At 41.6% G+C, this 26,214-nt stretch overlaps 3 protein-coding genes across 24 annotated transcripts in view; 2 read left to right on the forward strand and 1 right to left on the reverse strand.

Moving 5' to 3' along the window:
• LOC111250046 (uncharacterized) overlaps positions 1–16,523 on the forward strand; it is a 107,978-nt gene extending 91,455 nt beyond the window's left edge. For 12 of the 13 annotated variants that reach the window (XM_086987492.1, XM_086987493.1, XM_022804659.2 and 9 more), the window contains 7 exons: positions 5,336–5,673; positions 7,488–7,781; positions 7,973–8,251; positions 8,504–9,050; positions 9,302–9,695; positions 10,613–10,851; positions 11,470–16,523. In XM_086987492.1, the coding sequence (XP_086843618.1) occupies positions 5,336–5,673; positions 7,488–7,781; positions 7,973–8,251; positions 8,504–9,050; positions 9,302–9,695; positions 10,613–10,851; positions 11,470–11,834 (2,456 nt within the window). In that variant the 3' untranslated portion in view covers positions 11,835–16,523. The remainder of the gene's footprint in view (positions 1–5,335; positions 5,674–7,487; positions 7,782–7,972; positions 8,252–8,503; positions 9,051–9,301; positions 9,696–10,612; positions 10,852–11,469) is intronic. The other variant, XM_086987497.1, reaches the window with a different exon arrangement.
• Positions 16,524–17,761: 1,238 nt separating this feature from the next.
• LOC111248884 (activating signal cointegrator 1 complex subunit 1) lies at positions 17,762–24,535 on the reverse strand. 6 transcript variants are annotated; one of them, XM_022801955.2, is made up of 8 exons: positions 24,349–24,535; positions 23,256–23,387; positions 22,782–22,997; positions 21,891–22,057; positions 21,311–21,481; positions 20,254–20,345; positions 18,179–18,395; positions 17,762–17,946 (listed from the first exon to the last, which is right to left on the reverse strand). In XM_022801955.2, the coding sequence occupies exons 2-8, from the start codon at positions 23,380–23,382 to the stop codon at positions 17,812–17,814; spliced, it is 1,125 nt and encodes a 374-aa protein (XP_022657690.1). In that variant the 5' UTR covers positions 23,383–23,387; positions 24,349–24,535; the 3' UTR covers positions 17,762–17,811. The 6 variants fall into 6 exon arrangements, with proteins under 6 accessions (XP_022657690.1, XP_022657688.1, XP_086843635.1 ...); XM_022801953.2 differs by having other exon boundaries at positions 23,256–23,390; XM_086987509.1 differs by lacking the exon at positions 24,349–24,535 and adding an exon at positions 23,896–24,038.
• The window catches only part of LOC111248883 (uncharacterized), a 6,369-nt gene continuing 4,319 nt past the window's right edge, over positions 24,165–26,214 (forward strand). For 2 of the 5 annotated variants that reach the window (XM_022801950.2, XM_022801951.2), the window contains exons 1-2: positions 24,168–24,404; positions 26,032–26,175. In XM_022801950.2, coding sequence (XP_022657685.1) covers positions 26,113–26,175 — 63 coding nt within the window. In that variant the 5' untranslated portion in view covers positions 24,168–24,404; positions 26,032–26,112. Of the gene's footprint in view, positions 24,405–24,594; positions 24,617–26,031; positions 26,176–26,214 lie in introns of those variants that run through there. The other 3 variants (XM_086987499.1, XM_022801949.2, XM_086987498.1) reach the window with 3 other exon arrangements.

Raw genomic sequence — 26,214 nt, forward strand, 5'->3', positions numbered from 1 at the left:
CTACTTAATCACGTCTACCATAAAATGCTACGAATGTAAAGTAGACACGTAGTGGCGGGGGGTTTACAACATTTGGTCTCCTGGCAAGTGGCCGACTTCTGACTGAAACACGTTTCTGGCTTCGAAAGCCATTTCAACCAGTGACTGGAGGGGCCTCCTCAGACCTAACCGACAGCCTGTCCCTGGGCTCCCGCAGCTCAGCTGAGCACCAAGTTGGCCGCCGGGAGCCAACAAGGAAGTCATAGGGCTAATTCAACTAGGAGCAGGCCAGTCAACATGAGGCTAAAGGAGATCCTAGCAAGGAGCACCAACATGCGGGAGTTTATTCGGTTTCGGCCAGCCTCTAGCCTGACGCTGTTGCTGTTGCCGCTAGTTCTCGCTATGCCTTTTCGACCTTAAGTCGGCAACATAGACGGTCACCCGCGGAGGACATTGCATGCGCATTAAGCAGCCAGCATGCTTTTAGCGCTTACCGACAAAAGCACGCCAGGACATAGTAATAAGGAAAGGTTTATTTGATATTCTCACCTCGCCTCCCGCATTCACTCAATCGTCTTTCATCCGCTATTCATTGCAAAGAAGATCGATAGCAAGCATCTTAACAACTTAGGCTCGCACGCTCGATAATAAAGCCTTTCTACCTGCAGCAAAACCAAAACGTAGGAACTGTAACATTAACAGACGAACAGTCCCCTGCGATATCGAGGGGTTAAAATGCAGCCAGTTATAGCCTACTTGTACATTGTGAGAAAAAAGTCTAGCTAGAGAAAAGGCAGAAAATCCATGACGTTATAATTACTAAGTCTTGGTAAAGCCATCACCTTAATAGCTGCTATGACCCTATTACAAAGAAAAACTTTTGAAAAGGCCCATGGTCGTTTCGTCAATATACATATTTCGGTCAAATTTTGGCGGGCTGCTTATCATATGTGTGCATTCAGTTGCTACTTTTTGGTACAGGTAGAGCGTCAGTCCTTTTTGGAGAAGACACAGGTTCATCATGGCGAAAAACAATATGGCGTTTTCGGAATATGCAGCAAGATCAGCTACTGTGCAATAACTTTGCACGATGTGAACTCCCGTCAAAATCAGAAGCCTTCTTTCTTAACCGATATTGAGAATGTACGTTATTGCCACTGCATCTGCACTTTTTGGGATATTTCTATGAGACGTATCGGGGATTTTTTAATAAAGTTAAAGGGTCCAAAAACTCACTGGACACATTCAAAAAGCACACACCTGAATTTTTGATACAGAAATTAACAAATATTTCGGAGAACATCAGTTAGCCAAATAAGTTACAACGACTGGTCTTTTGGCAGCCGTTGCGCCTTCGGTACTTTTTGGTTTTTTGTTATACTGTTGAGACTCTTGACCTGCTATCGGCCTAGAATTTCGTTCCGCTGAGATTTTTTCTACCTAGCGTGTTCAAGCGACACATTAACAAGTCTACACGTACTATTGTTGCCTGATGCTACTAAAATTTATTTGCGGAGTTTGGAGACAATATTTAAAAATGACGGCTAAACGATTTAGGTTTTGAATTGGAGCTGTAATCGCGGCAAATAGTAGTTATATTGAGCAAATATGACCGTCTGAAATGACGCTCTTAGCAGATGTAAACAAAAATTCGTTGAAATATATATTTTTTCTTTAGAGAAAACGTCTCAGGTTCACACCCTACCCTGTCTCTATATATATAGACGAAAATATAGACATGAATTTTGTGTGGGATAACTTTCGTTTGATAGAGATTGTCTCCAGTTGACTTTGCAGTACGCAGAGTCACGTTTGCAGGGGTTGGCTAGCTTAGTTTGTAAACATTACATTTGTATGTTAATGAGTCTTGCTTTGTTGAGAATTGCATATTTTCTTCGTTCGTATGTGAAAAGAGTAGAAAAGTTGCGAGAGTAGAAGGCTACGACAAACTACATTTGACATATTGACATTAGTATTAAGTTTTTTTATTCGTACTTAGCCTTAACGACAGGTTAAGTTGGTTGAAAATAACAAGACCTGACGTGGCAGTTCGATAGGCAGCAGAAAAGTAGCGACGAACCACGAGCTCGGAATAGCATTCCGCTGCAGTTCGAAACAAAGCAAGTATAGGGGGCGCACGTTGGTCACAATGATGACGAGTTGGGTTTCTTGTCAGGTGATGGGGTCAAGGCGCTGTCATCAGCGTTGTCGTGTCGTGGTTTGCCTAGCCGTTGTCGAAAAGAATCGGGTTACTCGGTGTCGTCGACGATCCCTGCTGGAGAACAACGACGGCCGAAGACGTCGGACGACTCGATTCGTTGTCTTTGACTGGGAAGAGCTTGACCAGTCGTCACTCTCACCGCTTCTCGTTCATTGTTCTGCCTTGCCACTTACAGCAGCTAGAATGCAGTCCCTCGTATAGGTGGCTGCACGCGCGCTACCGCCCGCCCGCAAAACAGTGAAAGTGAAATCGACCGTAATACAGACAGCAAATAGCAGCCGTTGTCGCTACCACCGGAGGAGCAGTGAACCACAGCCTACTATAAGATATCATGATATCGTGTCGAAGAGCACGACGGCTCTCGCTGTTGTCGTTACTGGAAGAGGGAGACGACGCAGAGGGCTGCCAAGAAGTCCCCAATAAGAACAGTCACTATGAACTACTGCTGCCAGCATCATAATGCATTAACTGTTGGTGATCACCCAGCTCGTGGTCGTTGTCTGCCAGTCTGTCAGAGGTATTTCGTCGGAACGGACGAGAGCGAGGCCAACTGAAACAACTCCAACTTTACTAACTGTGCACAAGAGAACTTACGAACAGCGATATAATATCTATAGTTAGCATTACCTATTGTAACAGAAGTAACTTGCATGAACTGCTACAATTGACAGCAATAGCGCTGATCAGGATATCGGTACGATGCTTCTTGTCGTACACTTGGCGTTAGTCAAGATGTTCCTTCCGCGAAAATGGAAAAGGAGAAGCGACCGAGATAGTGTTAGTGTCACACGCCAACGTGTATTCGAAGGTCCGGTGGGTTACACAACAGATTTATTAACTATAATCGTCGTCCTCAACACAATGCCGTTGAAGCATTTGCACTGAAATCACCGGCAGTGGCAATAGCGGGGCATTTCGATGCGCGCAACGGTAGTAGCTGGCGTTTCAGCAGTAGTATAAATAGATGCATGGCTGATATGTCAAACAGAGCGTGTTCAGTGATAAACTCACAACAACGTCAGTAAGACTGAAATATGCCTGAAGACGACAGCCCCGGCGGTTACAAAAGTGCGGCAACTGCTATCAATTGCGATGATGGTGGTGACCATGCTAATGCGACCGATAGCGTCTCGCAAAGGTCGCGGCGGCGGCCGTCACAGATACATTTACGGCGGGGATGCATCTGGGGTGTATCTACAACTACTTGGGGAACAGCTTGTTGACGAATAGGACATGCAACCAGGAAGCCGGACAGAAAGCCGCTAAGGGAGGAATGCTTCTTCTATAAAGGCTTGGAACTGAATTTGCTTACATATGACTTGTGCGCTACTTTATCTGCTTGTTTATACGTTTCTGTGAGCGCCAGGCGATCTGACTATCTTGGTCAGTCGTGATAGTAGCAGCGGCAACAGACGGCAGAACGGACGTCAGATCGAAAGCAGATCGAGTCAGGCAGGGGTCCGTAGAGGCGCGTGCGTCCTCTGACCAATATGTCGATGTTTCGCGAACTTTGATGCATGTAGAGCACCAAATCCGCAAACTGTATAGCGGCAAAAAACAGCAGTTAGAAGGCAGCAGCCAGCGAGGGAAGCAAGTATCCTGTTTTGTGGACTTTGGTAGTGGCAGAGTGGGTGGGTCAAATAGGTGCATTGTCATCTACGGCCGCGCTTAGTGATTGATACCCACCTAAAAAAGATCAGTAATTGTTTTTTGTTGAATTCAAAGTGACCAAATAGTATTGTACTTAACGTTAATTTCAGTGTCGTGAGGAAATTGGTGTTGGGTTAGCTTTGTTTCAGCTCATTCCATTTCGGTACGCTCATAATCGGTAGCAGTAGGACCATCGACCCTGTTTGTAACTGTAACGTAGCTCATGCCGACCTTCTTAATTGGCTAATCGCTCTCGTGTACCGTATGTATTAATTTCCAGAAGCGAAAACAACTCTATATCCAGTAGGTAACTGTTTAGATTCGATGATATTATACTGACCCGACCTCGCTCACATGAACGGATGCGTAGGCCTGTATTTTTCTATCAAATTTCGTACTTAGGTATTTCGGATGCCATTGAATGATAGTCGTTGCAACGTTCATGATAACAACATCAACATAATCAACAACAATAACAAGGAACGAGAAGGCTCTCGGTATACGTGTATGTGTGTGTATGTGTGTGTGTATGCCTGTGTGTGTGTGTGTGTGTGTGTGTGTGTGTGTGTGTGTGTGTGTGTGTGTGTGTGTGTGTGTGTGTGTGTGTGTGTGTGTGTGTGTGTGTGTGTGTGTGTGTGTGTGTGTGTGTGTGTGTGTGTGTGTGTGTGTGTGTGTGTGTGTGTGTGTGTGTGTGTGTGTGTGTGTGTGTGTGTGTGTGTCTGTGTGGGTCTGTATAAAACGGATCTTCCGCCCACCTCCACATTATCAATAGCTCTCATTCGTTTTGCCTAGAGTTACTACGGCCACCGCTATTGCGAGCGGGCAATTTGTTTGCATGTGCCTATTAGCGGGTTCCATTGTCTAGAAAGGAAGCTCCGCACTGTAACATAGCTGCCCGTAAGCTAGCATAGCATTATCACAGAGAGAACTACATTCGTAGTCCGTGTCGTGTCGGTGCGCGTTGACTGTCTCTGGTCGTCAGCTCTATTTAGTAGCATTTCGATCCTGTGCTTCGTGTGTCGGGGTTCAGTCGGTATAACATCACCCTGCGCAGCAGTTCCCCTCTTTCGCATTCTAATTAGCCTTCGATCTGTCCCAGAAGGACGAGACGGAAAAAGAAGGAGGAAAGCATCACAAAAAAAAATATTCTGAGAAACAAAAGTGCTATCCTATCATTTACTTGTTCCATAAACACCTAGCACCCGTGTAACAAACTCGCACAGAAGAAGCAAACAGCAAATAGCTATTGCTGACATGCAAAACGGGTATTCTTTCCATGCTTCAATGTAGATATATAGTATAGACTTTATCGGTTTGCTGTTCCTACTTACCACTCAACATCTATTATGCAATAGCTAATATAAAAAGTGGTTTCTATCGTATAGCTCGTATATAAGGTACCTATATAGTATTCTGTGCTTTTTTATACGTGTATGCATCCTGTTCTAATGTGTGCCCGTGGCGGCGCTGCGTGCGCGGTTTCAGATGCTCCAACGCCAACACTGTCAACATCGCCAACAGTCTACCCCGGCGGCCTAGTCCAAAAAAAAGGAGTTGCCAGCGGTTCTAAGGACGTGGATAGACTCGTCACCGGTGGCGTTGACAGCGCGGCTTACGATAACATGAAAGACGACAGAGCACCTGTGCGAAAGCGGCCATTTGAGAAGTCAGAAGAGGAGCTGCTCGAAGAAACGGCCAAAAGCAACAAACGAATTACGTCACCGTTTCTCACGCTATTTCGCAAAAAGTCAGCGCGACCAGTTTTGCAGCCCTGGGCTCACCTTATGTCCATCCTAGACAACTCGTACGACGGAATCGCTAAGGTAAGAGTAGCGAACCCATGTAATAACTGCACTAACTAAGCGCTGCATAATAATAATAGTTGTTGTCCTAATTGTAATTGAATAAGAACACGAAAAAAAAAATTAAAATTATAGTAAGGCGTACAATTGACACCTAAAAGAAAATTTCCGGCCATTCCATCCAAGCCATCCAGCCAAACACTATGCGCCCGTATACAGATAGGACAATTCAACAGTTATGTGATACTACGTTTCTGCACCGATAGGCTTATGATTCGGAACGGAAAGCACTATGGCCTTGTCTAAGGTAAACGTTTGTGTAGCTAACAACGTCGTCAGAATAATAAAAATATTTATTGGGGCACCGCTTTGTCAAGAAAGCAGCTTTGTACGATTAATGGCTTGTATTCGCTATTAAAATGATATCCATATAGATTATCGTCAGTTTTTAAGAATTTAATAATTTTACTACAGGTCTAATTCTCCTATTATTTATTGTTCTAAGAACGCAGCGATAAGTTAAAAAAGCAATCGATGTAAGTTCAAGCACGACATATGCGAGAAACAGAAACGCCAGGGTATTTTTACTGTATCGCTGACAATGCGTATTAAAAATTTTCCGCTAATAGACGTGTCCATACGTATCCATTGTCCTATTCACAGTAATTATTCCCTATTTAGTTTGTTAACGTTTTATCACCAATAACTTATTTTTACTATTGCGTTAATACATCAGAAGGAGAAGTAGCAGCAGCCGTAGTGGTACTGGTTATGGTCGGAAATCGCTTTCTCCGATGGATCATAGGCGACTGTCCCAACGAGATAAAACGAGAGATACAGAGTTTTTTGGGGATAATATTTTGTTTGGCAAAATTTCTGAGCCGGTGCTAAGTGTGTACTTATACAGCCCTATTACAAGCACCATGTTTTGTTGGGCGGAGATGATTGTGCGAAAAAGACAATCCATATACGTAACGCACACAAATAAATGTAAATACCCTCTGATATAGGTATCTGACGCAGTTTTTTTTACTATGTCCTGCTGTTGTTTCGCGACTAGTTTGTTTCGACCGTACCAGGCCAAGTGGCATTCACTATTTCGATCCTGAAAGCATAGGTGAGCTTGTTGATCAGTTCCTAAGCAGCCTAGGGGGTTCACACCATCGTTGTGATCATAGACGAAGTGAGTCGAACTCTTTCTTCTCCCAAAGGCTTTCTCTAGCGGCGGCCACTTCTGCCTTTGTAGGAAGGAACTTTGTCGATTGTTAAAAAGCTGTCACAAATGGATTATCTAAATGCGTTCTAACTCGGCGACGGAAATCAGATCCAGTTGACTTTCAATGCCCTGCCACTAATTTTACTTTGCACGTCATAGGATCTCGTGCGCGTTTCGATGATAGTCGACCGTCTGCTCCAGCACCATCCTTAGAGGTCACTTTATAAGTTCTAAAGTGATAACCACGAAGTGTTACCAGCAGTGCACGTACGACAACTTCTGCGCGGCGTTTCGGCTACCGTCCGTTAATTATTTCGTCGTGCAGCTTATTCCATGTGTCCTGTTCTAACTGTCCTGTCGCAAACTAAATACTCCCAGTCGATTCGTCCTTTATCATCATTTTAAATAGGTTTTCTCACATAGTGACGAAAATCACATAACGAATCCTTGTCATAATTAACCCTCATATTTTTGCCATAAAGTCAATGCAAGTCTTCAAAATACACTATTGTATACCTGTAAATGGAGAATAGGCCACATACATAGCAAGCGGCAAGTGAGAGCGGTCGGTTGGTAACTCTGTCTAATGAATCTTCCTATTCGGATGGTCAATTTTCAGTGTCTATTGAATACAGTGGACCGATGGGCGTTCAATACGTTCACACTAGACACTGCGACATGCGGACACTCACTGCCGTTCCTAATGGTGCATCTGTTGGGCCCCTCAGGATACGATCTGCTGCGCACCTTCCGCATTGAGCCTTTGGCCTTGTTTCGCTTTCTGGGGCTCGTTGAAGCGGGCTACCACGTCAGCAACCCGTACCACAACGCCGTGCACGCGGCCGACGTAACGCAAGCCATGCACTGCTTCCTCCGCGAGGGGGCTATCTTGCAACATCTAACACCTATTGAGGTTAGAAGCAAACGTATCGGATAGCCTGCAAAATGTAGTAATCTTAAGCAAAAGTTATTATAGTTACAAGCTATACCAACTTAGAATGCATCTATAATGTTGAAGTAAACATTACTTGCATTTTATAGTCATTTAAATAATATGTCGATCGAAATGTTCGATTAAAATACCTATTTGCACGTTGTGTGCAGATCCTATCCGCCCTTCTGGCGGCAGTCACCCATGACCTGGACCACCCTGGAGTAAATCAACAGTTTCTCATCGAAACCAAGAACCACCTAGCTGCGTTGTACAATAAAAGTAGTGTTTTAGAAAACCACCACTGGCGGTGTGCCATCGCCTGCCTCCAGGAGTCGGGCTGTCTTAGCCAGCTCGACGACGACAGCTGGAAGAAGGTTCAGACGGCCATCAAGAGCCTCATCTTAGCCACCGACATCACTAGGCAGCAGGAGTTCATACTAAGGTTTCAGGTGAATTGACCATCTCTGACCACCTTTATATCATTCAGCTAAATGACAACCCACGTCATTTAGGTGATATGGCAGCGGTCTCTATAGCCAGAATAGTTAGAATATATATTTTAAGAAAAAAAATGTATGTTACACTCAGCTGGTGTCATTCGCAACTTCGTTCGAATACGGATGCGTTCGTTTTATGTAAGGTGTAGTGCTACTACATTTAGTTTGTAAGTAACGTTCATGCTAATTTGGTGTACATTGCAGCGCTACATGGAGAGTGAGTCATTGGACATGACGGATTATGAGATTCGGCACTTTATTCTCCAAATTGCGCTCAAATGTGCAGATCTGTGCAACCCCTGCCGTCCTTGGGATACAAGCTTGCAGTGGAGTATTCAAGTGTGCAAGGAGTTTTATCGGCAAGGCGACTACGAGCGTCGTCTACGGATTCCTGTCACCCCGATTTGCGATCGCCATAAGACGATTATTCCGAAAATTCAGGTGGACTTTTTCAAGTTTGTCGCTTATCCGCTCTTCGTCCTCTGGCATGAGTTCCTCAAAACGGATCTCTCCCAGGAGCTGTTGCTCCATCTGAAGCTCAACTACACGCAGTGGGAGAAACGCATCCAGAGGGCGACTCAAAAAGGCTCTCTTGAAACTGACATCAACGCGCCGCTTGCGTCATCGGAGGAAGACCTTTCGGTCCTAGGGGAGGAAGATGCAGACCACGATCAAGATGACGATTCGCTCTGCTCCCTCAATAAGACGTCCATCGACGTCTCCCTTCTCGAGGCGACTTCGTTTTCCGCCGGTAAAACTCTAATCTACGAATTCATCACATGATACATTCTATCGTTCGTAGTAACAAGCTGCTAGTAACCATTGTTTTGGTATATTTTACAGGAAAAAAAACACCGTTTTACTCATCTTCTTGTCTATCAAGTTTTTATGCATAAATGAAACCGTTACAAAATGTTCGACTCTTCAGTGCATGCAAACAATAAAAGCTGCGAATAGTGCCTTTTATGCATTTATGCTAATGCTATTCGTCTGATATTTTAGGTACGTGGGGTCGTCGACATTCGATGCCCCTACAGCTGTCAAAGTACCTGCCCAAGCCTCTGATCCTCCGACGTCGAAGGCAGAGTCTGCCCAACAGGCATCCTTCACATCGCTGGTCTGTTGTAACCAGTCCGCAGGGCCGAAGGGGCTCTGACTCTGCCCTCGGCCAGGCAGGTTATTCCGGATACTCCTGCTCCTCGGCGTCGGCATCTGGCTCTCGCTTCCTACCAGACCAACGTTATCCCGGACAGCCCAGGACATTAAGTGATCAGTTGGCTGCTTTAGGTTGTCATGGGCCGGATGCATTGTCCGATGTCCGCGGCGACGAACGAGAGAGCCAAGATGACGACAAGCTGCGATCAATGCATCGCCACCACTTAGCTGACCCTACAAGGTACGTTATAATCTCTCTCTCTCTCTCGGCAGATATATATATATATATATATATATATTTGCTATTTACTGTTAATAATTACAAATAGTTTTTATCTGCATGAATTTGATAGTACTACATCTATATAAGTGTGGATTTTCTCTGCGAGCGCCACGCTACGGATGTTTCTAGAAAAATTACGAAGCTGGACTTGTTTTACGCCTAATATATGCTGTTTAACTCTGTTATGTTGAATACTTGGTATTCGTTAGATGTTTTACCATGAGCGTTGGTAAAAGGAATTAATTGTATCAAACATTGTGTCATAGCCTACTTGAATTCTTGTGGTCTTTAAGTAGTAGTTGCTTTCTAGTCCCAGCAATAGAGCTAGCAGTGAGACAATGAGACGCTTCCTTTCGTCGGTTACGAGCACATATAAACGCCATCAGGACTACTGACAAATGTTAAATCCCACATCCGCCGGTAGCGACGAAAGACGTCACGCAGAGCCTGGTGCTTACCGTGTCTCCGTAACTACGTGTAAAAGATATATACTACTGCCAGGTAGACTCACAGACGATAGGAGCTCAACCTCGAATAATGTGCGGTCATCAAACCGCAGTGATCGCTTGCGAGGATGTGGCGCAAACTCAGATACAAAAAAGACACGCACACATACACACACACACACCCATGCATGCATTAATAACAATATCTCGTTTATATATTTCATCACACATCGTCACCGAGCCGCCAAAATCGACGAAATAACATATCTTGGAAAAAAACAAACGCTGCTGATGGCCGTATTATATTATATGCCATACAATATTATACATATTTGCAGTAGTGATAATGACGCCAGCGCTATTCTATATATATATATACATGCTTCATACAAGTCAGATATTTAGTATGTGATGTTCTTACTTCTATAGGCGGCGATCCGAAAGCTTCCTGGATGATGAGGACGAGCTCAGCAAGGTTCTCCGCAGAAGTGAAGAGGCACCTAATCTTTTCCTCGATGTCCCAGATGGCGGAGAACGGGAACGCGGTGAACGTGGAGAGCGGGGCCATTCATACAGTAGTGATGCCAGCTCGTGCTGCAGTGATGGGGTACATTGTGGTACACCTCCACTAAATGAGGAGGATTCCAGCGATCGACTCTGTTCTGATGGTTGGTATCGCATCTAAAGTTATATAATTTATTTAGACACTTCGAACAGATCCCCATGGTATTTGCCTGCTATTCTTAGGGACATGCCGCGGTCTAGCTTCCGATCTGGGCATAGAGAGACAGAGACAGTTCGTTTCGTGGTGGGAGCCAGTTGTCTCATAGAATTGTCTAACAGCAATGTCGAACGTAAAAACTCGAAGCTTAAAGGCACTCAGAATAGACATTTGCGTTGGATTAAAAATGAAGTGCAATCAAGCTTTAAGTGTTCGTATTTTTTGCCCAGATGCCACGCCATGTTTTTTTTTGCAATAACCCTAATGATAGTATTTGCAGGCGCCTGTCTATTGCATATTTATCTACGATGCTTCCAATACGAGCAACGCTTTCCTTTCTTCTCTTTGCTTTTCAAAAACACCTGCAAAAGGATCCTGTCTTGTTTTACAGCTATTTTATCGCACGCATAGCTATCAGCATTAAAACACACATATACGCACCAATGGCCATATCTATAGATATTGTTCGATAGTCGATTGAAGTTCACTAATCGATATAGAAGGTTTGAGGAAAAGAGACCTTTGTCTTATTTTTGTACGGTCTCAGTATATGATTATATTGCAGGACTGCATTGCGAAGAGGACTTAGCACCGACAGCATGGTCACATCGTTTATCAGAAGTCGTTGAAGAGCCGGCATCGCCTCCACCTCAACGAATGTTAAATCGTCGTTCATCGGCGCCCATTGTGTTGGCATTGGTATCCAGCTCGTCGAGTTCGTCCAACTCGAACGCATCGTCACGTCGACAAAGTGGCGATGTCCGACGCGGTTCCTTACCGGTCGACGTGCATTTGATGGCAGGTTGTGCTGCCCAGCTGCTCAATAAACAGGTGGCACAAGTGGCCATTCCGGAAGTGCCACTAGGCACTACTCCGGGTGCACGCAGAGGCTCTTGCCCAGTGAATCTGTCAGCCAAGTATGCTGAGTGAAGAAAACTGGTCTGGTTCGGCAACCCAAGTCAGGGCCCAAAGTCTATCGGTAAAACACTTCGTTAAGCTGGACCAGTCACGACTGTTCTATTGGTTGTTTGTTGTTCTGGTTACATACTACTAACAACATTTATCGTCGCTGCCACGAGAACGACCACCCCCATTAACGCTCACGTCACTCGACGTGTGCCACTAGCCAAGAGGCGGAGGCGCGCCCACGATAATAAAGGCGCTGCAGCAGTCAGGCAGGCTGCGACCTTTCCTCCTTAAGATCTGCCACGCCACGTTATTCATACGTTGCTCCGACTAACTACACATGCGACACCGCATTTCCCTTCTGCGTCACCAGTTCGGGATACGACAAACTCCTCAAGACGAGAATGTAGTTACAGTAGACACTGGCCGCCGACATTTCTTCAGGAAACAGCTTCTAGTAATACGTATCGGTACATACATACATACATACATACATTTTGCATAGGACGAAAAAGCGAAAAAAAAACGACCGACTCCAGACGATACTGAATAAGCAGATAGATACAACAACAGCAGAGTATAATACTAATAGAAATCATACTAACTAGTCCAGCAACAAAACTGAGACGGCGATAACAATTATGCAGATTGAGAACTCCAGCCTTAGCCTTCCCTTCAATTAAGGCACGCCTGATTATTATGGTTATAATTATGGCGAACGTCAATGAGAAAAAGCCAGTTTTATACTGAGTTTTAAGTGGTCGGCCAATGATCCGAAGCAGCACGAAACCGTCTACAACGTAATATAAAAACGTAACACACGAAGGGCAGTACATGACACGCAAAACAACGGCTAGGACAGCACGAATTAACGTGACTGGTCAATAAGTGTCAAGCGTTGCCATGAAACGCGTATCGTCGAACGCGGAAAGACAGAAAAACCTACAGAAGGAGAGTGGAGCAAAAAGGAATCAAATAAAAGAAGTATATATAAGAAACCCTTGAAATCCCGGCCACTTACTCTGGAGCAAACACTTCTAGATATATCTTTTATTATATACTAGATTTCACTACGTGCGTCCCATGAGGCGCACACAAGAAATGGAAGGTGGGAGTGAAGCGTGTGTATTATGTCGGTTTGTGGTGATACAGAAGGTCGTCTGAGTAAACATAATTGAAGGATAGAATTCAAACAATACTAACGCGATAGTTTGAAGTGTAGGGCGACAATCTTTTATATGATTCCCTATAGTACATTAAAGCCTAATACACATATATTGACGAATATTGCACGAAAGACGATAAGGAAGAAAGCGCGTCAATTATGTTATCATTATGTTGAACGCACGAAAAGAAACCATTCTGAAACGCTGATTATTATAGATGTGTTGAAAAATGATCATAGTTCGATGGACGAAAGAGTTGCAAAGGTGAATGCGTCGAACGACTGCATCTCTTGAAGTGGATCCTTGAAGGGCTTAAGGCATTAGCTTAATAATCGGAACGGTCATACTGACTGCTCAAAGTCTGAACGTCCGCCATAAGTGTGCTATAAGCCAGAAACATAGACAAGATTCGTCAGATAAGAAACCGTATATGGCGTTCATCAATGTAATGCATCATTAACAAGTAACCAAAGATAGTAACGCGGAACCAACTGTATAAACGTCAATTTGCGTACTAGTACACTCGTACTGTTTGTCACAAGTTCTACGACCCTAATATTAACAGTGGGCAAAATACCGGCTTTGTTAGTAAAAATAAAGAAAAGGCGAACGACCTGCGACCTATGAAAGATCGAAAGCAATCGATTGAGCGGCGCAGACTTACCTGTCTGCGTCTCTTTCGGACGTCGCAAACGTCGGAATCTTATAACTTCAGAGTAAGCTAGCTTCAATAAATGCGTCGTCGATGTAACAACGATGGAAAATGGAACAAACGTAGTTCAAAAGTGAAACTTAAAAGTCGTAGTAGGGGGGAAACACTAGTACTGAGGCGGGGAACGGGGGGAGCGCATATCTTTGATAGGCATCTTCCCTCAGCAAGGACAGCACCTATTGATTGTGATTGTATGCGTGTGCGTATACGTGAAATAGCGTCTGTTTACTTGAGATTTGTGAATGAATACGTTTCATAATGTCTGTAATCAATGGCAATGATAACACACTGCCACGCTACGTGTACTACTACGACTATGACTATGACTACCAACAATCGAGTGGCAGCAGACGTGCACAACAAACTGCATGAGAACCGTTCCGAAATATATCTGTTGTAGTACGCGTACCAGCTAGCTACGATACGATGCATAGCTCAGCGAGCGGCCCTAGGGAGGCCACGGACTCGATGCGGTCGTTGGCGGGCACGATGTCAGCAAAAAATATATCAAGCCGGAAAATAAAAATAAATAGAGACAAGTAGGGAGGATGCGAAATGAAGCATAAAGGGCATCTAGAAAAGGCGCGAGTGTATGTAGTAAGACCGGAAGGGAGGCGGAGGCCCCAAACAACAACACACTGCCCCCACTCGACGATAACTGTCGCAGGTTCGAATGATTATGATGATAGTAATAATAACAATAGTAATAATTATATCGATGACAATATATTGCAACACGATAATAATGCGAGAAAAAAGGAATCAGCATCAGATCACTACTGTTATTATATTTACTATTTGTATGATGATCAATAATCGAACTGCTAGTGTAATCATCAATAATACAAACAAGAAGATTTAATGTGATGTGGATACAACTGGCCGCTGCGAAACACTGCCCCCGTTCATACGCCAGCCCTCTCTCCCCCCTTCCTACTTAACAACAACAAGCACCATTTAATCATAATAATAATAATAGTAGTAAAGGTAAAAATGTTGAACAACTTCAGCTTTTTCAGCGTAACGGTCGCAAAGTATCTGCCAAGCCCTTTGACAGAGTATTTACTCATTACGTTCTTCATTTCTGATATATAGTACTGCTTCGAGAACGATCGCGAAGGGACCCATCTTTCCGACAATATTACTCTTATGTGAGCTTCAGTGCAATTATACACCTGTAAGCCGACATGTTGATTCGACTCGACTGCATAATATGACACTGGTTTTACTTGCCCTTGATGAGGCATCCGGCGTAGATAGAGTGAATTGTCTCTGCGGATATTGGTTGCAAGCGCGTCCGACACTGTCACTCATCGAGTTGCTAAGGGTGGTTCCTTCTAGGAAGTTCAACAGACACGAACTCATTCGAAATGATGGGCTTGAGCATATTTATTTATTGACGGATATCAAATCTTCCCGTCTCAAAATGACATCACTATGAAGCATACAATTTCAGAACGTCTAGAAGAAATGTAAGTGAAGAAGAAACGATAAGAAAGACAGGTGATTACGACTATAACGGGGTAAGGCGTGCCGAATGATTTTATCCATTTGGAACGTTTGTGTGTAAAATAGTGATAGACAAGATGAAAAGGTGAGACAAGATCCGTAGAAGTGACGTGACTACCAAATGAGCTGCAATTTAAATGAACGGAATATGGAGCGACTGTTGAATCAAAATACGAATTTTCTAAAAAAAAAAAAATGCCACTTGACCTGCTCCCTATTTTGTCGTCCGTCTTTTTGACATTTCGACAGTGAATCGTCATTTTTGTGTAACGATGCTTTTTTGTAGCAATAATGTGGTACAGCAACGGTAAGATGGTACTAGCTGACTAGTAGAACGATAACCCGTTAAGTCATCTATTACGATACAAGCAGGCTTGTTTTTACGGCTCCCATCTATCATTGATACTGCCACTGATCGGTCATTGACAGCAATTGCTTCTGCCGGCTGTATCCACCAAACTACATGACTGTTCTCTTTCGTATCTGTAACTACTCTTCCCTACAATGAAGAACATTTCACTAAACAATACGGATCAATGGAACACAAGGTGTGGATCATAGTGATTATTATCATATGATATACTAATTGTGACAGCATTAAACCATAGATATATGCATATTAGTAACGAACGACAATGAGCGAAATTGATGGAAACGGAACACATATATATATATATATATATATATATATATACATATATACATATATATACATATATACATATATATATATATATATATATATATACATATATACATATATATATATAACAACAATAATCTAGTCTACAACAACATGATCGAGTAATCACGCATAAAAATAATCATGGCTGATTTTTTGCAATGAATTTGAACGGGTGGATACGAGTGATATCAACGTATGATTGTTAATGATGGCAACACAATGATGATGATGATGATGACATTGATGGTAATTATACAACAACAATAATTATAATGATATGATGAAGAATGATGGTTATGTGAAGATGTGAATGATAAACTTCGCCGCCGAATAAATGAAAGTGAACGTACCACATGAGGAACTGTTCCATTACGCTCCGTCAGCTCACTAAATCGCATGCAACAAAAGACCCACAATGAAACTGAGTGTCGGCGACGAACTGATGGTGATGACGGCATTGGTAATGGTCTGTCTATTGTCATATATAAAAATCCCATTAACCTAATCTGGAGGCACGATCAGCATCTCCCTAACAATTCCACCAATCGACCATTATTATAGTTTTGTTTATTCGTAATCAGAAGATTTATAATTGTAGCAATGATTTAATATTATGCAAAAAAAAATCTTCATTTTTATCATGTCGTTGTTGTTGTTATTAACTAAATGTATCCGTTATTCATTCATCGATAGGGCATGAGCAGCAAGGGGAAAATGACGGACCAAAAATGATCGTAATAACATAAAATAGTGTCGTACCACTAGGAGATTGCCCCTGTCTGCTTGATAAATCCTCGATTGATAGAATAGTGTCTCGCTAAAACTGATTCATCTCCGATTGCTAGCGTAGGTACCATAGGTTATCTGTGCGAAATGGAACAAACTGCATCAACAACAGTAAGTATTTCTCTAATCATAATATTGTGTTGTCGAAAACGTATTGATCGTTTTCTAGTTATATATCTCAGCTGATATGAGTCGCGTCGAACCGGCTTGGGCGTCACTTGCAAATCGGGATCTGGCAGTAGTCCATGTGAGACGCTTTTATTTAGGCTTAAGACTTCAAAAATTCTCTATATTTACAATTTTATTAGGACAAATGCACATATTCTGGTTATAACCGTAAGTGTGTGTGTGTCGTTTATGACCGAGAGAAGGGTGTCGAAAGAAATGACTCAAAAATAGTCATGTCGCAACTCGTGAATATCCATGATGCTACGAACCAACCGAACATTTACCACGATTTGAAGAAAGCTGGTTACAAAGAAAGCTCGATATTTAGGTGCCACACGAATTGGCGCGAAAGATTTGACTTAAAAAAACCCCACCGAAATCGAGCCCTCTATGACGCAGTTGATCACAGATTGTGAAAAAATGGGTTACGTACAACAACGGCTTGCAAAGAACAGGAAATCAAAAGACGTGCTCCACACTCTACGGCAAGGCCCAGAACAACGATAGATAAGGCGACGTTGAACGATGAAACTGGAAAAAAATCGCGCATAATGAGGTGGTGCCGCCTTACAGTGCGATTGACTAAAGACTGATACTATCAACAACAAACAAGAGCTCATTGAAAAATTTGAATCGACCGGAATTTGTAAATAGAAAAGGCGTCGTTTTACTTCCACCATGACAATGCCATACCACATACATATGTGGCTGGCAGAAAAAAGTGAGGGAACTTTTAATGCATCTGTCGTGTACGCCGGATTTCGTACCATCCGACTATCTATGCAGAGTACCCTTACTAATTTCAATAGAGAGGTGCAATGATCACTTGTCACAGTTTTTTCCCACGTACCAGAGAAGTCCCCCGGGCGACAACGTTATGGTGTTAGTAGAAAAGTGTATTAATCAAAAGAAAAAAAAGTCTAAATTGGTCTTCGGATAATAATTTATTGGTGGATATTTTTCAGTCAGTGAGTTTCAGCATTGACAATTTGTGTGCAGACCGAGTTTGGCTACATTTCGATAGTAGCCTGTGCTTGGTTCTACCTGTGACACGACGTTTAATTGCATCTCGTTCAGCTGCACTTCACCGAAATCTTGGTCACCGAGAATCTGTCAATGAAGCACACTTCCTATTTAATTATTTACATATTTAAATAAACAATTGTTTAAGTAGCCTATCAAGCTAGCGTTTCGAATATTCTATACAACAGAGTCCGAACGACTACAATAAGCGCTTCCGTCGATAAAGGCAGTAACCGCTATAACTATTTGACGCTAAGCTTCAAAATATATTATCTGGATAGATAAATGAAAATTTGATTGAACACTGACAATTTCATACCTCTAGAATTTTTTTGGCGCTAAATGCTTTAACATTCTCACAGGATCCTCGGCGACTTTTGTGGCTGGAGTCTACGACAGCATGGGGCTCCTTTGCAAACTTCGAGTTCACTACTGTCATATGCAATTTCAGATGATCTCTATCTATTGCTAAATTATCTGCCATTAGAGAAGATTGACGAAGACGCGTTACGATCGCATCGCACAAATCTTGCAATCTGAAATCGATCTCACAGAAGTTCCAGTTCCAAATTTTCCATATTAGCCCGGAAGCGTTTATTGAACATGATCCGATGTGATGAGCTCTAATTGTACGTATTTGAGATATATGTGGCCAACAGAAGGCAATTGCTCGTTCGAAACAAACGACTAAACTATATTACACAAATTTGTCTAAATTGAGATTCTGAGCACCATGAGAAACTGCAGGTACCTGTTTATCCATTCAGGCGGTCTTGCATGCGGCAACCGCAGTTCAAAATAAAACTCCTATGCGCTATAGGCAGGTGAGAAACAATCTCATTATCGATAGGCTATTAGTAACCACTTATAATTCCTGCGGTCAGATCCCGCAAGCGATGACCGTGGCTTTACGTACGGCAAATCATTGTAAACGCTACAAATGGATAAAACGAGCATCTGTTCCACGAAATATACATAGACCTATTGTAGTCTTTAATCGTGCATTTGTGCTCGTATAGCTACCATACGGTTATCGCATATAGCCATACACCAACGCAGAATAACGACTATACGTATCCACTCCTATGATTGAACGAACCGTGTCGCCTGGAGGGTCCAAAACGAGTGCCGGCTTCTTGCAAAGTTGTACCTCGGAATGAATCCAGTGGATAAAGCCTACAATAGCTATTCTTCAGAAAAACGAGAAAAAAAATCGACGATGGAGCGGCAGAGCTCATACTACTCTCGGACCATAGGTCTCGCGCAGGGTAATAACTTCAGCCATCTACTGTTTTCGACGTTTCTGACGGAGTCCGGGGGCACAGAAATATTATGAAGATGATCTTGTACTCTAACGACCCGATTACCTATGGACGTAGCCCTTTCCAGCAAGCTTTAGCTAGAATGCATGTAATCTCAGTAGAGCTCGGCTTTACTGTGAGTTCGACAACGATGGTGATGATAAGATTTCTTAAAGACAGCGGGGATTATTTTTCAAAACGCACTCCCTATCGCCTCAACGCTGCCTCTCTTCGACTCCACCGCACGGCACGAAATCGGCTAACTTATACCCGTTACAGTAACACCTTGGGACGACGTTTCGACTTACTGTCTATCCCTACGTTTAACGAACGTCTCGCGAGGACAGATTTGTGGGGGGGGGGGGGAGGATGTAGGGTTCGACGAATTTGGAGTACTAAACGTCTCAACCTGCCATGCTGCAAGCAGACGCGCAGTGCATAGCATCCAGCATAAGATAGGTGCCAATAAAAATTTCGTGAACTAAATAAGATATGTATATCTATGAGATTCGGAGAACAGTCTGATATGTACAACGCCTCTCGAGGACCCTACGTCATCTTACTATTAAGTTTAAAATTTTAATCATCCAAAAAATACGTTGTTTCTGATCTTCTCAGAATTCTTACAAGAATATATTTCTACCAGATAATACTACGTCATAGATCTACCTGACACTAATAAAAAAAATTTACTGAACTGGATAATAAGAGGTATTCGCGATGTGGTCTACTGCATACACAAGCCAGTTTCGTAGGTAGGACCTGTAAATATGCCCTAACTATGATAATTCTTAACAGACGGCATAATCACAGATTTTTCCAATTGGCATTTTTTAACTTTTTTTTTTTATCTATTACTAATTTTGTTCTCCATTTTAATAAGCCCTGCCTAATACTTTTGCTGCCAAAGTAGGCGAGTAAAAAAGTTATTCTACTTGAGTTTAGTTGCTTTGAATGAAGCTTTGAGTAGAGGACTTAGTAGACTAGTGTTATGTTCAGGCTGCTGAACCTGCCTATCGAGCGAAAGCTACCGTCATTCACAATAGTAAGAGCTAGTAATTATTACTAATTTACACCATTTAGTGCTGCTAACCTTCCGGCATCGTTTCGTTCCTTTTCTACTATCTTCGCGTACAGTACGTCCACCATATCTGGATCATCGTTCATTATTTCTAAGCCACGAATCTAGGAAACCAAATAAGAATTAACACAATTAGAGAGAAAATGCATGCTGTAGCCAACCATCTTCATCAGTATATTAAAACGGACTCAAAATGAGTTTTCATAGGCGCAGTTTACACTTTCAGATATCAGCTTTAAGTACTTGATCAAAAACGACGTATTTGTAATTCAGTGTTTAGTATCTCCGCGAGGGTGTAATGGTAACGTATTTACCCACTAAACCTAAAGACATGTAGAATAGTCCAAACACAGACACCTTGTATTTTCTTGTAGGGACTAACCGTCTGAAGTAATTTTTAATGAAAGAACTGGTCGAACAACTCGAAAAAGTAAGTATACAGGTGAATAAATGCATCAATACTTTACAGTGATTTGTGAGAAAAATCAACCTTCCAAAAACCGTGCGACATTTTTTGGCACTTTTTTCTTATTTTTGATATACGCTTATACATTTTGGAATCAGATATCGCTTACTCCTTTAGGCTTTTAAAAGGCAAACCGCAAGGAGCCAAGAAAAATCACAAAATCAAATAGTTTATGAATATCAGCCACATTGTGGAACTACAGCGGTTGACTACTCCAGAAACACCACGTGTCATCCAAGAAGAAAATTTAGTATTCGTAAATATACCGTCCTGGTTGAAACGAGTCAAATACCGTAAAAGAACTACGATTAGAAACTGGTTAAAGTTTACTGTCTCGCATTTCACACTCCACGACTTAATTTATTTAGAAAATTCATTAGCGGCAAGACATATGAGATTAACGCCCCTCCGTACATTTAAAGGCCTTTACAGAGAACAGTGAATCGCTTTTTATTCGACACAGCCTCTTGTAAATGATCTTGAACTTTATATATTTAGGAAGCACATTCTTAACGTGCTTATTACCTAACGGAATAAATTTTAAATAGAAATAATTACAGTAACTTGTATACGATGGTAAGAGACAAATAAGAGATCTATTACCCAAATGACTATAGGTTCTTTTCCCACGTGTTCAGCTATCAGGTCTTCACATCCAAGCAAAATCTCCGACGCTTGGGCGACCTCAGTTTTATCTTGTAAGCTGAGGCAACATATCGTCAAATGAAGTTTGCACGGGCGAACAAATAGCTCCTTCGTAAGGGTTGACGATGTCTGCAAACGCGTAATGCTTTTACTTGCGCGTGTTCATTTCAGCTCAACTACCCACAACTATAATAGACTTAAAACATAGCTATTTATTGAATGCGACACTCTTGAATACTACCGGTTTCAAACTATTTTGATTTTATATATGTCACTATAGTTATTCGGGTACAGCCATTTTTCTTAATGACGAAGCTCAGTATCGTCCTACTGTTGAGACATACATGTGACCAGACTAGTTGAAGACTAACTCATAGAAATAGATTTAAATTGTTCAAGAATGAAGGACATTAGCAGTAGATGGTTCGTTAGCGGCAAATGGTTAAGCTAATTAAGCAATACACATAAATAAAAGCGCCAGCATGTTTGGGTGAGAATCGGCTTTGCTTTTAAAGAAATCTGATTTTGTTGTTCCTACCGCCATTGCCATACACTGGAATTCTTGTAGATTACGCTTAACGACGTCGAACGTAAGCGGGATCGAGATGAAATGCGTGAAGCAATCCTGTAGTCTCGCTTGTTTTACGATGGCTTGAATGCGTGCTAAACACTCTTCTACACTTTGGTGCGTGTTGCCTAGGATGACTGGAATGTAAACAAGTGACTTGCTGTAAGCTTACTTCGACAAAACGTCAGCGATAGTACCTCCGCTATAATAATAAGACAGTACCTAGATATTTTACTCTTTCAAGTTCATAACATGGTCCCACAAAACACTTCGATGACAATTAGGATTACTTAGCATGTAGAATGCTATCGGGCTTAGATATAGATACTTTCAGTCGATATGAACAGCTCCGCACGAGCGGTGTCAGCTCGATGTGTTCAACAAAACGACCACTACTCTATGAAAAAAGCTTGATTTGTTTCTATTGAAAGATACTGCATCATTATAGGCATCATAATGACACATTCGGGGATGAAACAGAATCACTTATATGATACTACACATGTACTAGGTCCACCCATATAGGGCTCTTAGAGTATTTATTTACCTAGTAATCCGACGAGCTGCTCAGACTCGTAGATTCAGCACCGGTATCGCAAGCTTTTACAGGTTTAAACTTATAAAAGTTGTAATTGTCGTCACACATGAATAAATCATTATCGATCTTGTGAAACCAAATATCATTTCTTTTGATATTACGTATTTGTATACAAATCGTAAAACTGAACCTCTACCATCGACGGTAAATAAACGTTATGATGTTATATTATTATGACTGTGCCTGTCACTCGTAGTAAACTGCGGGGTTAAGGTGCGCATTTGTAAAGTTAAACAAAAACAAATGACGGAATAGAAACTAACCAATGTCGTCATTAGAGCCCTTTGAGGGTATTCGTATTGAGGCTCCAGTATCTGCTTCTATCTCCTTTCGACGAGAATGTTGCTGGCCACAGAGTCTGCCCAAGTAGCGATCTGGAACATGGTATCTTAAGCAGATATTTGCCTCCTGATTGTTGGTTTCCTCCTCAGAGAATCCTGAGCAGCCCGGTTCGTTGTCCTCAACGTAATCTTCGACGTCTTATATATGTATATAAAAAGCATCAAGCAAAATTCTGATTTTAAAGCTTGAAAGTTTTGATATTACATCTGTACAACACATATTTGCATACATCAAAATATAGATATGTTTGTCACTTCAGTTTTTTGAACTGTTAGTATGTCTATATTGAAACAAAAGGGTTTAAACACGAATAAAAATAGTGGTCTACAAAATGAATTACGGAATTTCAGGCTAATGACGTATGTTAAAAATATATATATCCAATAGAACTATACCATCCTCCTCTGGATACTGTTGTATTATTCGCTCTCTAGAGCGAAGATCCACCTCAGGATGAAGCCGATAACAAATTCCGTTTATCCATTTGAGGTCCCATTTGAGCGGATCCACTCCGCAGTCCATTTTAGCTGCTGAAATATATAAAAGTTTGAATCAGGTTAGATATCGCGCACAAAGTACTTACTCTATGATCTGTTATGGTTGTTTTGGACAAGCTATGTCCTTAACAATATCGCTACTGCAGCGGATATTCCTACGGCCATTTTACGCAACAAAGACGATGTTTTTTTTTGACGCATTCTAAAATCCAAAAATGAGTTAAACACTATTAATAAATTATTAAAATCATTACTAAGGATGTCGCTACTAAAATATACTAAAGTTTGCCCATCGCGGTTGAATAGGCCTTACTCCTCTTTTGTTGGTTAAATTAGAGTTAGTGTAAAAGTTTATGTAAATAACCAATAAAAACTTAATAATTAAATTCCTCATAACCATACAGTTCTTGTGTCTCTATTTTGACGTTTCTAGAAAGCTCGGATATTCGGGGTTTTCTTGGCACCGCGTATGGGCGTTACGAAACTACGCTAAACCACATTTGCGAGAAAAACGCAGGAAATTTTAGCAGCAACTCACAGTAACTTTACGCTTGACACGTGTTAGCATTAAAAATACGCCAGCAAATTACTGTGTTTACAAAAACTTGATTTTATCGAACTCGTTTACCAATAAGTCATGAGAGCAACAAGTTTTATTTTATCTTTGCATTCAATTCGTACAAGAATCACCATATCACGATCATATGACTAAAATCGAATTTGGCGCCATTGAAACATGGATAGTCCCGCATCGTTGGACACGTGTTGTATTGCCCATCGCCATGTCGAATAGCTGCACTTAGAGGCCGCTGTGTCCGTGAGTGCGAACAAATACAATTTTTGAGAAATTTTTGATTATCGGTATACCTGACTCGCTTATCTGTCCGTAATCAGCTGTTGGCAGCCAGTCAATCGATATATTTTACTGTATGTGTATATCCACTTGGAAATACAACGTGTTTGGTCTGCGTGGCTTTATTATACTGCTTACCAAAAGCGGTTGTCTTTTGTTTTAGAATGGTACAACCATGAACTCTTCGTAGAACGGTAAGTAAGTTAACAAACTTGAAGAGACCAATGTAGTGTTATTTTATGGTCAACAAACTCGCCGCCTGTTGGGGATCTAATGTGTCCGCAGCCGCTACCGTTCGTTCGTTCGTTCGTTTTAACGAACGAGTGGTTTCGCTTTTAGTGGTTCGGGAATTGGTAGTTTTGGTTTCGCTTTCGGTTGGACGGCGCCAAATTTTAGTTATCCTAAAGTTAAGTCTGAACTTTTCCTGGTTAACTTAGCAGGGTATATACAGTTTTTGATGTGCCCCACTTGAATTATTCGGCAAACGAATATGGGCCTCGTCTACGAACATGCATAGCCCTGGTGTAATGCATAGCTTGCTATGAGCTGAAACCGCTGACTAAAAATGGCGGAGCTGCTCAGACAACTCTTAATTTACCATTGTATTATGGAACTATATAATTAGGTGAAGGACGCAGCAATATTTCGAGGGACACCGTATTTAGATAAACAAATAAAGATCACTCAAGTGGTCGATCGATGTTGCTTGATTACAGATTAACAATATGGGTTCTGTGTTGAACAAGCACATGGTTCAGCAATCACGGTGTTTAACAACTGGTCATAAGCAAAACCACCGTCAGCCCAGTGGCTTTAGCGATTAAATTTTGATCTGAGAAAGCCAGAGTCCGTTAGATCAAGCTCCGCCAAAGTGGCAATAGCATATATTACACAATTGATATGATTATATAAATGAACGATGAAAATAGCGATTTTACATCATCTTTATTTAACAAACCTCCAGAACAAGCAGCGGTACTTACCAGAATTTATTCGATACTGTAAAAGTGTCAAATTTTCAACTATACTAAACCGTATATAACCGTAAAAAATCACATGTTATCCTTGAAGAATTTTGTGAAATGTTAACAGTGCATATAGTTTTCACAGAAACGAGGCCAGTTCTTGCAAAAGTGACACAACTAAACAAACATAGTAATAGGTTAGATAATGAAGATTTTTATGAAAAAATTCTTGATGCCATTACCGAAAAATGTCTAAACGTTAATGAATATTTAAACCCATCACGCCTAAGCTTTCAGCCTAACATGAATGGGGTTAGCAAATGCTAAGACAAACTTTGGTCGTCGAAAATAACGCAACGTCTTCTTTGGCAGGGTCAAGAGTATCTTGGCAGATGTTGCTAATTAGCTAATTCGTTGTTAGGTTATCTATTGGTATGACAACAAGTGCAAGAATTAGCTACTGTAATACGATGGGAAAAACTACACATCGAAAGCTTGCTTGGTCAATATTTTGCCGCTAGCATTTGAATAGTACTGAGTAACAGAACAGAGCTTATTTTACTCAAACACCAATAAGTTTTTAATGCAGTGTAGCAATGGGCTTCTCATTTTATTTTGTCTATTGGTCTCCCATTACACTAAAAATTTCTTAGTAATTTTATGTTAAAGCAAAAAATCAAATGTAACTAATTGACGTTTCTTAAAATTTTGACGTATCACTGCTTCTCATTTTTAATAAATTTACTTGAAGTATAGAAAGAGCCCTGGCACACATTCTACTCAGGCACAGGTATCCTGTGCTAAACAAACAAATTGTACTCGATTTCGCTAGTGTTAATTACAGAGTATTTTCCAGGATGGGGTGGCACTGCTCAAAACGCGCAGGATCAGTCGCAAACAACTTACAAGTGGCTGGGTAATATAATATTCAAGAAAAATGTTTGCGGGCCAGGAAAACGTGGAATATGTCTATATGAATCAGGCGACAGGCGAATATATGGTAAGCAACAAAGCAAGCTGCTGCTTTTTATTACATATA

The sequence above is a fragment of the Varroa destructor genome, unplaced genomic scaffold, assembly GCF_002443255.2.
Source record: "Varroa destructor unplaced genomic scaffold, Vdes_3.0 BEIS01000004.1, whole genome shotgun sequence".
NCBI classification, from domain to species: Eukaryota; Metazoa; Arthropoda; class Arachnida; order Mesostigmata; family Varroidae; genus Varroa; species Varroa destructor.